Here is a 12,585-nt window from a genome sequence, read left to right on the forward strand (position 1 = left end):
AGGTGGAGAAAAATTTGTGCATGAAAAAACACCTGCACTTTCTTCTGGATTGTATCATACAAGTATTTGTATAGTTGAATCACATACCATAGTAAATAAAAGATTTATAGATCGTAATGATTTTATCATTTGGCATGACCGGTTGGGCCAACCCAATATTAATATGATGCGCAGAATTATTGAGAATTCACATGGATATACTTTGAAGAATCAAAATATTCTTCAATCAAATGAATACTCTTGTACTGCTTGTTCTCAAGGAAAGTTGATGATTAAACTATCAGTAGCTAAGGTTGGGATTGAATCTCCTGCATTTCTATAACGTATACAGGGTGATATATGTGGACCAATTCACCCTTTGTATGGACCTTTCAAATATCATATGCTTTTGATAAATGCATCTACAAGATGGTCACATGTGCGCTTATTATCAACTCGCAATATGAATTTTGCGAGATTGTTAGCTCAAATAATAAGATTAAGCGCACAATTTTCAAATTATGCAATAAAGACTATTCGTCTTGATAATGCTGCTGAGTTGACATCTTAGTCCTTTAATGATTATTGTATGTCAACTGAAATAATTGAATATTCGGTTGCTCATGCTCACACTCAAAATGGTCTAGCAGAATCATTGATCAAACGTCTTCAATTGATAGCTAGGCTAATGTTAATAAGGACAAAACTTCATGTTTCAACATGGGGACATGCTATTTTGCATGCAACAACACTTGTGTGCATAAGGCTAATGAGTTATCATAAATTCTCCCCATTACAGTTGGTTTTTGGTCAAGAACCAAATATTTCCCATCTTAAAATTTTTGAATGTGCGGTATATATTTCAATTGCTCCACCACAACGCACAAAGATAGGACCCTAAAGAAGGTTGAGAATATATGTTGAGTATGGATCTCCTTCCATTATAAAATATTTGGAACCTATGACCGGAGATTTATTTACGGCAAGATTTGTTGATTGTCATTTTGATGAATCAGTAAACCCAATATTAGGGGGGAAACATAAGTAGCTGAAACATGAGATTGATTGAAATGCATTATCACTATCTCATTTGGATCCTCAAACAAATCAATGTGAGCGAGAGGTTCAAAAGATGATTTACTTGCAAAATGTTGCAAATCAGCTACCGGATGCATTTACTAACCTTCCAAGGATTACTAAATCTTATATTCCAGCTTCAAATGCTACAGTTCGAGTTGATATCCCGATAGGACAAGTGGTCAATGCAAATGAGTCTAAACCACGTTTGAAACGCGGTAGACCGATTGATTTCAAAGATAAAAATCCTCAAAAAAGAACAGAAATAAATGATCAAAATGATCACGATATGATGACAGTTGCTCAAAAAGAGCCTCAATATCTAACAAATGATAAGACCATTGAGGAGGTTAAAATACCTGAAAGTAATGAGAATAAAAAAATCTCAATAAGTTATGTCTCGACGAGAAATAGGTGGAATCGAAATAATATTGTGGTTGACAATATTTTTGCTTACAATGTTGCTATTGAAATAATGCAACAAGATGAGGATTTGGAATCAAAATCTATCAATGAATGTAGACAAAGAAATGATTGGACAAAATAGAAGGATAAAATTCAAGCGGAATTGACTTCACTTGAAAAACATGAAGTTTTTGAACCTATAGTTCGTACACCTGAAGGTGTCAAAGCCAGTGGAGTACAAATGAATTTTTGTGCGAAAGCGAAATGAAAAGGGTAAAGTCGTAAGATATAAAGCATGACTTATGACACAAGGTTTCACAAAGGCCTGACATTGACTATGCGGAGACATATTCTCCTGTGGTGGATGGAATTACCTTCACATATATAATAAATCTGGCAGTTCATGAAAAGCTTGATATGCGCCTAATGGATGTTGTCACGACCTATTTGTGTGGCTCATTGGACAGCGATATTTTTATGAAAACTCCAGAGGCCTTCAAAGTACCTAAAACATATAAAAATTCTCAAGAAACTTGCTCAATAAAGCTTCAAAAATTCTTATATGGATTGAAACAATCAGGGCGGATGTGGTATAATCTGTCTTAGCGAATTTTTGCTAAAAGAAGGGTATAAAAATGATCCTATTTGCCCTTGTGTTTTTATAAGAAGGTTTGGATCTGAATTTGCTATAATAGTTGTTTATGTTGATGACTTGAATATCATTGGCACTCTCAAAGAGCTTTCAAAAGTTGTTGAGTGTTTGAAGAAAGAATTTGAAATGAAAGATCCGGGAAAGACAAAATTTTCTCTCGGCTTGCAGATTGATCATTTGACAAATGAATTTTTTGTCCATCAATCAACATACATTGAAAAGATTTTAAAGCGATTTTACATGGATAAATCACATCCATTGAGTACTCCAATGGTTGTGAGATAGCTTGATATAAACAAAAATCCATTTCGACCTCAAGAAAATGATGAAAAACTTCTTGGTGATGAAACTCCATATCTTAGTGAAATCGGGGCACTAATGTATCTTGCCAATAATACTCGACCAGATATTTATTTTGCGGTAAATTTATTGGCAAGACTCATCTCTTCCCCAACTAAAAGACATTGGAATGGTGTCAAACATATACGCAGATATCTTCGGGGAACCATTGACTTGAGATTATTTTATTCAAATGAATCCAAGTCAGAAATGATTGGTTACGTAGATGCAGGATACTTATCTGATCCACATAAGGCTCGGTCTCAGACGGGTTATTTATTTACATATGGTGGCACAGCTATATCATGGCGTTCAATGAAGCAAACATTAGCTGCAACTTCTTCAAATCATGCAGAAATCATTGTCATTGATGAAGCGAGTCGGGAGTGTGTTTGGTTGAGATCAATGACTCAACAAATTTAAAAAATGTGCGAATTTTCTTTGAATAAGGATATTCCAACTACATTGTATGAAGATAATGTTGCATGTATAGCTCAGTTGAAGGGAGGTTACATTAAATGAGACAGAACAAAACACATTTCACCAAAAAAAAAAATCACTCATGATCTTGAGAAGAAAGGTGAAATAGATGTTCAAATTCGTTCAAGCGATAATCTAGTAGATATGTTCACTAAAGCATTGCCAACATCAACCTTTGAGAAGTTGAAATACAAGATTAAGATGCGTCGTCTCCTAGATATTAAGTGATGTTTTTATCAGGGGGAATACATACGCGCTGCACCTTTTTTTCCTTAACCAAGATTTTATTCCACTGGGTTTTCCTGATAAGGTTTTTAATGAGGCAGCAAACAAAGCGTATTACAAACCACTATTACATCTTATTTCCTTTAGAATTTCTCTTTTACATGAACATCCAAGGGGAAGTATTGTAAATAAGTTATTGGTGGATGTTCACATACTATACATGCTTCACATACTACACATATTACGCATACTATTGTAGCATGTAAAGAAGCCATTTCTTTTGTGAATGTATTTTCACATACTAAATATATTACACATACTCTTGCCTATAAAAGGTATTGTATGCTACATTGTAACACACATCAAAGTAGTAGAAAATAAAATTCTCTCATATCAATGGGTCTCTCTCCCCTCTCCTTTTGTTTTGGTATATTTTAGAATATTTATTTACAAAAAATATTCTAACCTTTCATACTTGAATTGGGACAGAGTATGTATATGGTTAACACGCGATACAAAATTTTCTATTTTTGACGCTACAATTAGATTACATTTTACGGGTAAATAAATGGGAACCACGTATCTTTTTGGCTTTAGCTTCTGAAAATTATAAAATTGCGTGATGGCAATTTAAATTTTAAATTGACCAATTATGTGTGGTATAAATTAAAATATTTTGAATGTCCGCTTATTCTTGATTGAAGGACAATAACGGGTGGTTTGTTACCCCCAAATAAGATAAAGTAGAGAGATTTTATAAGATTATTTTATTCACTTTCTATAATTCTACTATCTTAGTACAAATTGTGAAATAAAACTTTCTTGAAAGAGTTCATGCCTCACATCAAACAAATAAAATTTTATCGTCAGATAATTATTTATATTCTACTTATCACACGAACCATTGGATTATATTTGGCTAACTAGGCAAAGTTCGTTGAATTGAAAAATTTGACACTCCTTCTCTTTGACGTATGACAACGATTGGAACACTTTTCATTAGGAGTTCCCTTCATTTTACTCTGTCTTAATCTTAAACTAAAAATGAGAAAAATCATGTGAAAGGCCAAAATGAATTTTGTTTCTTAATTGATGCGTTGGAAAGTTCAAGGGGACGCTAGAAGGACCATATATTTCCACCCAAATTGAAGGAATTTCTGCCAAGTGTTTCACCACAAGGACCTTTTCTTATCTTTTTCTTAGTCAATTGAAGGGGTAGAAAGCTCAAAAAATCTTGCCCACATAGGACCGTTAGCCAAAAAAGCAAGCTAATTTAGGGAATTTAGGGATGTGTAAAAATTAAATCGATCAATAAATTAAATTAATAAAAATATTATTAATTTATTATTATTAGATTATTGAATTAACAGTTTTTTAAATAGGTTTATAAAAAAAATTATTGAATTATTGGTTCGATTTGATTTTTTCTTACTGGGTTATTAAATAAATCAATAATCCAATAAGACTATACTATATTATTATTTTACACCTATATATATTTTTTTTCTTTGAATTTCTCCTAACTAATATTTAATTCAAACTTGACGATTCTTGTAAATTAAAACAAATTACGTAGGATTTTGATTGTTACTAATATTCGAATTTTTTTCATGTTAATTACTATTTTTTCTATTTTATGAGTATTTTTTTATGAGTTAAATCAAAAATTAAATTATTAAGGATTAACAATTGATAAATTAAAAGCTGATAAAAATATTTTATTGATTTAACAATTTTAAAATTAAAAATTGATAAATCAAATCGATAATAAATAAAATCAAATTGAATCACGTGCAAATGCCACCTTTAAGGAGTGGACCGGCAGTTATAATTGGCGGCTCTAGCTTGTCTTTTCTTAATTATGCATTAGTTTTGACATTTTGATTATTAGATTGTTTTTACAATGTTTTTACTTTTCAATATCATGTGGGATGACAAATACAATATAACCCGAAAAAAGAAAAAAAAGAAAGGGCCAGTGGTCAGAAATACAAAGCCTGATAACTTGGTACACGTCTAGATCACTATTGCATATTCACTATAATATTAAATAAATATTTCTTTTACTTATCATTATATTAAAAAAAAATAGTATTCATTTTTATTATTTAATTTTAAAAATTTAAAAATAATTTATTTTTTATTTATCAACTATGGTCATTGCCCAATATATTTTCAAAGCATTCAATTAAATATATTTTAAAATAATATAATAAATAAATTATTTTATTAAGAAATATATTAAATCAAACATAAACAAATAAAAATAGAACTTACTATTACGATCATATAAATAGTAAATGTGGAGTACAATAGACATAGTAATAAACAAGTTCCCTATTCTAGAATGCTCATTTCCTCGTGACCCCTGCTCTAAGTTGACTTTTATTATGCTCTGTTTAGAAGTGGGAAAGGGCATCAGGTTTCAAACTAGAGAAAAATTATAAAGTTTTTTTTTTTTTCTAATAATTCACTAATTAAGCAGGGAAAGTACGAAAATTCAAACTAATGACGCAATTGACTATTGATAAATGGATTATTTACTCTCACCAGACCTTTTTCCTTTTGTTTCTCTGTTTCTGTTCATCAGTTCATATTTTATACTTCGTCTCTCGATCCCATTTTATGTATCGCTATTTAATTCAATATGAAGTTTAAGAAATAAATGACGACTTTGTGATGATTACAAAATTGCTTTTTAATTTTCTTTTCTTATAAAGTGGGATTCACTAAAGATAAAATGAGAATGATGTCATTAAATAGTTATCAGATAAGAAAAGATGACATTCTTTTTGGACGGATCAAAAAGGAAATGACGATATATGAAATGGGACGGGAAAGTACTATACTATCATGCTTAATGAAAAAAGAATATCTTGGTGTATAATAAAAGATTAAATAATTGATATCTTAATCTGCATGATCTCCAATGTTGTTCTTGAGTTGGTCCTTATAAATTTTCCAGTATTTCGTTCGTAACTTCATATATTCATAATGATAAGAGAAGAAACGATTAGAGCATGAACATATAATGGCGACACTACGTATGAATCATTAGAGTCATGAATTAACTTGTAACAATTGTTACCATTTCGCTCCAATATCTTCCACATTTGCCTAATTCAAAGAATTTTACTTTTATATGTAGGTAAATCCTATTTATTTATTCTAACTTTCTTCAATATATACGTGGATCCCGTATTTTAATTTCAAGTTTTCAAATAAGGTCTTTTTTTTGTTGCACACTTTAATCATAGTACTAATATCATGTACTATAATTTAGGCATAATACCTAAAATCATCTTTAAATTGACCTCAAATTGCATCTATGACATTTAATTTTTGATTTATCTAAGTAGACATTTAAACTTGTAGTCCGTCCGTATTATTTAATGTGACATACTTTGGCATAGTAATTAAGTAGAGCTGTTAATACGGGTCGGTCCAGCCCATCCGGGCTAGCCCACACGGGCTTTGAGTTTGACCGGCCAGACCGGGCTGGCACATCAAAATGATGGACCAAAAAACACCAAGCCTACACCATTACTCTGTGGGTTGCGGGCTTCACGGGTCAGTCCACTTTTTAAAAACTAATATTTTATAATTTAATTTTAGAATATTAATAAACATAAATATTATCAGATAATATTACATAGTGTTAATAATTGTTTATCAAGTTTCCAACACCCCCAAAAAATACTCCTAACAGCGAAATTAAATAACTTTTGACATGATATCCTTTGAACCAAATAAAAATACTAATGGACAATCTAAATAGTTGCATGTATTTGACTTACGGACCGGCTCATGAGCTAGCCCAACCCATATTGCTCAAGCCCTACGGGCCACGGGCTTATAGAGGCCGGGCTAAAAAACCCTGTTCTTAAATGGGCTGCAAAAATTGAAGCCCAACTCCATCAAATTACAGGCCAGGTCGGGTCGGCCCTACGGGCCTAACCCATATTGACGGCTCTATAATAAAGATAAAAGAGAAAGACTTTTGAAACTTGTGGTCTGAAATGATCTTTGATACTTGTGTGGTTGTATAAATTATTTCACTAAGTATAAAAATTATACTAATTTAAAGTTAATTTTTTTCTAATTATAGTAACAAGACTTCTTTTTGGGATGGGCTAAAAAGAAAAGTATGTCACAAAAAATGATACAGAGGGAGTATAAAGTTGAACAAATAGTCACACGCGTCCTACATAGCATAAGACACTTAAAGACGCCATGTAGGATACGAATTGATCATGTAAGATGCCACATAGAACATATGTGTCTACTTATTCAACTTTATACAAGTTTGAGTGCCTACTTGTGCATACCTCAAATTGTAGATGAAAATAAAGCCAAGTTGAAAGACATGTTTATGTATTATGCTTATAAGTTAAAATTATGGCAGTTTAATGTTATTTGTTTCTAAAAATATTTGGCTCTCGAAAATTTAATTCATATCATATACATTGAGACAAATAAAGTAACATATATCATCTAAAAATTATGTAAAAAATATAATACATCACAATAATTGACAACTCAAATATCTAAAAAACTTATAACAAATTTGATTAATTCTCATAATTCAATTTGTACTGTATAGATTGAAACAAAGTGCAGATTACATCGTTAGAGTACTATATATCACAATAATTAACAATTTAAAATATCTCTATATATATATTTATCTTTTGTTGGCTTTTTGAAAAGATAACATATATTATGTAAAATTTAAATAAATTAACAATTTAAAATAATATTTGATTTTTAAATTGTATCTCTATCACATAAATTTAAACATATATTGAGCCATGCCTAGCTCAACATATATGACATATGATATGTATACTAATATTTAGTAGTATTAACTAATGCTCATGGCCACATGATACATCTGCTCCAAGTCGTTGACTTTCTTTGATTACATGTTTTGTAAGGGAGTATGACGATAGAAGGGCGGTGGATCAAAGTTGAGAAAATGAAAGGACTCTTTTTAATTAACAAATCAATAAGGAAAAATGGATAATATCTCACATTTCATTTATCTAATAGTAATTCCCATCACACCATCCCATGTTCATCCAGGCAAAGGCAGCAACCACCGGCTTGGTGTATTATTGTTATCAGCCTTAATTTGAACCCATCTTGCACTATCATTTTGCATAATTAAGAGAAGAAACAAGACATAACAACAATTTAATTGTAAAATTTACATGATTACATGGACAACTTGACAAGAATATATATGTCATCGTGGTCATATATATCACATCCAAATTATTAAGGAACTGTAAAATCACACGATGATATGAATTCCTATTATTATCAACGAGATCTTCCATACCAGAAAATCTAAAATCAAGCTGTCTCATCATATATAATTACCAAATTTCTTTAGTCAATATAATTCACTGCCTTGCTGGAGTTGAAGGAACTGAAGAGGTCTGCAACACATCACGAAAACCTCCCTCTCTAACATACTGAATGTACCTCGAGAATTCAGGCCTAGCAGTTGCCTTCTTCTTCCTCTTTGTTTCGAATAAACTGAATATTGGATGAATCTTGCTCGCTTTCTTCGCTTCCTTTTTCACCTGAGGACTCATAGGGAAATTATGCTCCGGTGCTGTCGCCTTCCTCGATGGACTAAAAATTTTAGATATGGGAACACTTCTGTTTCGGATCAATTTTGGCTCTACGAATGGAGTTGATGCTGCCTCTTCTTTAATCAATTCATCGTATCCTCGATAGTCTCTTCGTGTGCTAAGTGCTCTAAACATGGCTAAGATAAATATAATGAACTTACAAAAAGAAAGAGAGCAAGAAGAGAAAGAAACTCCCAGATCTATTGAACTAGCTAGGCTTAATAAAAATGAGAAAACTATAGGAGAAAAAATATTAGTCCTGTAGGAGAAATATGCTAGTGTAACAAGGAAGTATTAAAGAGTTTGGTTGGCTAGAATGGGGATGGGGAGTTATTTATTTAATTGCTATTAGTTGAGGTGTTCTGACAAAAATATGAACTGTGGCCTTATTTTTCAAAAATTGCATATGCCCCGTATATGAAATGTGAGGGTTCAAATTTCGTTTTTTCGGTGAAAATAACAGCTAACTGCAACCTTTCCTTGTCTGACTTTTCTAGTGCCAAAATCAGCAAATTTAATAGAAGTGGGACCACATGTGAAAATAAAAAAAAACATAGAGCTAGCTTGCACTATGACTTTATTTTTTAAGGACTCGTTTGTAAGAGTGTATAATAATAATATAAAATATGGTGTATTAGTAATGCTTGTATTAGTAATATTTGTGTTACTTATACTTATATTTTTCTTATGCATATTTGATTCGATGTATTAAAAAAAACATAAATTACAAAATTTCTAAAAAAAAAATTCTTTTTTAGATAATACCTCAATATATATATATTGAAAAAGATGCGAATTTTTTTTTGAGAGGTAATAGGATCTTTAAGCATGTTAATGCATGCATTAGATCCATTGCATTACTTGAGGTATTAGTAATACACACCTTAATAAACAAGCATTAGTTATACATAAGGTAAAAAGGTATACCAAATAAGATACTACTAATACACATTAAACTAATACATGCATTAACATTTCAATACACTCTACCAAACGATCCCTAAATTTCTTATTCGGTATTTAGTATTCGAGTTATAATAAAATCAATTCAGTGTGTTCGTAAGACTAATTTAAGGGCAAAGATATAAAGATTTTTTCAATACTCCGAGTTTGAAATTGAGATTAGAGACTTTTTATCCCAACAAGATTTTTATTGTTTCCACCACATGCATCTGAATCCAATGAACGGCTATTAGAGCTTGTTGGATTAAGCAGTGGACTATTTATTTTTATTTTTATTTTTGTTAGAAAATGAAAATTAGTTGAGTATAAATTTAACATTAATTGATTATACCCAAAAAGTAGAAATGTTTGAATGAGTACGCTCTTCTCAGAAAAAGAAAGAAACTGAAAGATAGATAAATTAATAGCAATTAATTAGTCAAATAATCGACATGTTTGTATGAGATGCCCCTTTAAGAAAAAAGCAGGAAATTGGAATTTAGTAGTTTGTTCCACTAATTTCGGATTAGATACATTTCCTTCCTTCTACCCAAGAAATACATACTAATTCAAATTAAATGATGTAATACCTTATTCCAAATTATAATCTTTAATTCATTCAAAGAATAAACAGACGGTCAAGTGAATTTATGCTTTTTTAACCTTGTATTTGTCTTAAGAAATTCAAAAATGTGTTGAGAATTCAGGACCTATCTCTAACTTCATCAGTTACAAGTTATTTGGAACAATAAGAAAACATCTTTAATCCATAACAAGTTTGCATTATTACGTTTATATACATACATACTTCATTACAATTGAACATCATGCTCATCAACTCCAAATTGTCTGGTACCGTAAAACCACACATAATAAACTTACTATAAAATGTGATTAATGATCTTCAGTACCACAAAATCCAACTTATCTTACAACATACTTTTCAATCACTAACTTGCTGCAGCCAAGTTGGTTTTGGAGGTAGTCTGCAACATATCACCAAAACCTCCTTCTCTAACATACTGAATATACCTCGAGAATTCGGGCCTAGCAGTTGCCTTCTTCTTCCTCTTCGTTTCGAATAAACTAAATATTGGATGAATTTTGCTCGCTTTTTTCGCTTCTTTTGACTGAGCATTCGCTCGGAAATTTTCCTCGGACGTAACCTTCTTGGATGAAGAGTTAAAGAATTTAGCAGCAGCTGGAACTGTTCTATTTCTGCTTAATACTGGCTTTCCTAATATTGGAACACTAGGCTCTTCTTCCTCTTCCTTAATCAATACTCCATATCCTCTATAGTCTCTTCGTGTACTCATTGCTCTAAACATGGCTGGCTTTAATTAGCACAAATCACACACACAAAACAAAAATATAACAGCTGCCAAATATGTTGAACCAGCTAGCTAGGCTTAAAACTAATGACGGTAGAGATTGAAAGGTGAGGAAAACAAAGGATGTGTTATATAGGACATAGCTAGTTAGGTTGGGTTACTAGCTGAGGGAGTTTATTTAATAAACTAGTTCAAGAATTGTGTGCTCCCACGTGGTTCCTAAGACTTTGACAACTTATTGCTGAAGAAAGTTGGAAATTTCCTTTGTTTGAAATTTGAATTCGCCTGCTAATTAAATATAATGGTAACTTTGACCATATATGGCTGAAAAATAATATGAACAATAGATGTGTGACTTTCCTAATTCTAACAAGGTATGCTATGAAATATGAATATATATTTTGATGTTAAAGATGATAGCTTTAGTTGATTTTTTTATCTTTCTTTTCGTTGAAAATAATCAGTTTGGATAATGACAGTATTTGATTAGTGGAGACCAAAGAAAGTTGCATATGTTTGAACGACGAATACTCTACTATAGAACAAAACAAAATTCATAAAAAGTTTGTTGTCTTACATTTGATAGTTGCATCATGCATTCGCTATTATTTCTTTAGGATTACCAACAATTTTGTTGGTGAAGCAAACATTGAGGATTCTTTAATTTTTGATTGAATTGTTGTAACACATTTATAATGAGATTAGTTGAGCTTTAGATAATCCTTTTATATTTCAGAATCAAAACTTAAACCTTCCAGTATACATTATAGAAGTTAAAAACATTGATTAATAGTTATACCTATATATGTGTGTCAAATCCAAAAACCTAAACATTCATATATATATATATATATATATATATATATATATATATATATATATACGTGTAACTTTTGATTATTTAAAATTAGATGATTTTACTATTATGAAGATTTTTAATGAATTGCAAGAAATTCAAAACATATATTTTATTATAAGCACATATATATTTTACCATCAGAATTTCAAGTGGTTAATAGATTTAATATACGGTAGATGTAGATGTAGATTTATAGACTTTTTAAATGTTCATAAAATCAAATTTAGTTGATTTAGAGTGCTTAAACTAATGAAAAAAATATTAGTTGTCATTAATTTTGATGATATAGATTATAGATATAGATATAGATAAAGATTATAAATAAACTAATTTCTTCTCATTAATTTTGATGATATAGATTATAGATACAGATATAGATATAGATTCCAAGAACATGGTTGCTTGTCATGATCACAAGAATGTCTAGAGCAGGGGCGGCTCTACCTCTTTAAAAAATAGGCGGCCGCTTTAAGCCCCCAAATTAGAGGGACCTCATTTTTATAAATACTATTTATAGAAAAAATAATTTTTTTATAGAAAAGAAAAGAATTATTATTAGTAGTTCATATATCTAGAGTATTATGTCTCAAGAAAGATTAAATGCATTAATTGTATTATTACTTAAAAAAGAATAATTAGAAAAAATCGATTATA

General features: G+C 30.6%; 1 protein-coding gene across 1 annotated transcript; it reads left to right on the top strand.

Annotated features, from left to right (window-relative positions):
• The first annotated feature begins 2,491 nt into the window (after positions 1-2,491).
• On the top strand, positions 2,492-2,875 carry LOC124896292 (secreted RxLR effector protein 161-like). Its single transcript, XM_047407846.1, has one exon. The coding sequence runs from the start codon at positions 2,492-2,494 to the stop codon at positions 2,873-2,875; it is 384 nt and encodes a 127-aa protein (XP_047263802.1).
• The last annotated feature ends 9,710 nt before the right edge of the window (positions 2,876-12,585 follow it).

This window comes from Capsicum annuum, chromosome 2, assembly GCF_002878395.1.
Source record: "Capsicum annuum cultivar UCD-10X-F1 chromosome 2, UCD10Xv1.1, whole genome shotgun sequence".
Taxonomy (NCBI): domain Eukaryota; kingdom Viridiplantae; phylum Streptophyta; class Magnoliopsida; order Solanales; family Solanaceae; genus Capsicum; species Capsicum annuum.

Bases quoted from the DNA above. Each gene is read 5' to 3' on its own strand.
- LOC124896292 (XM_047407846.1), top strand. From the start codon at position 2,492: ATGTATCTTGCCAATAATACTCGACCAGATATTTATTTTGCGGTAAAT.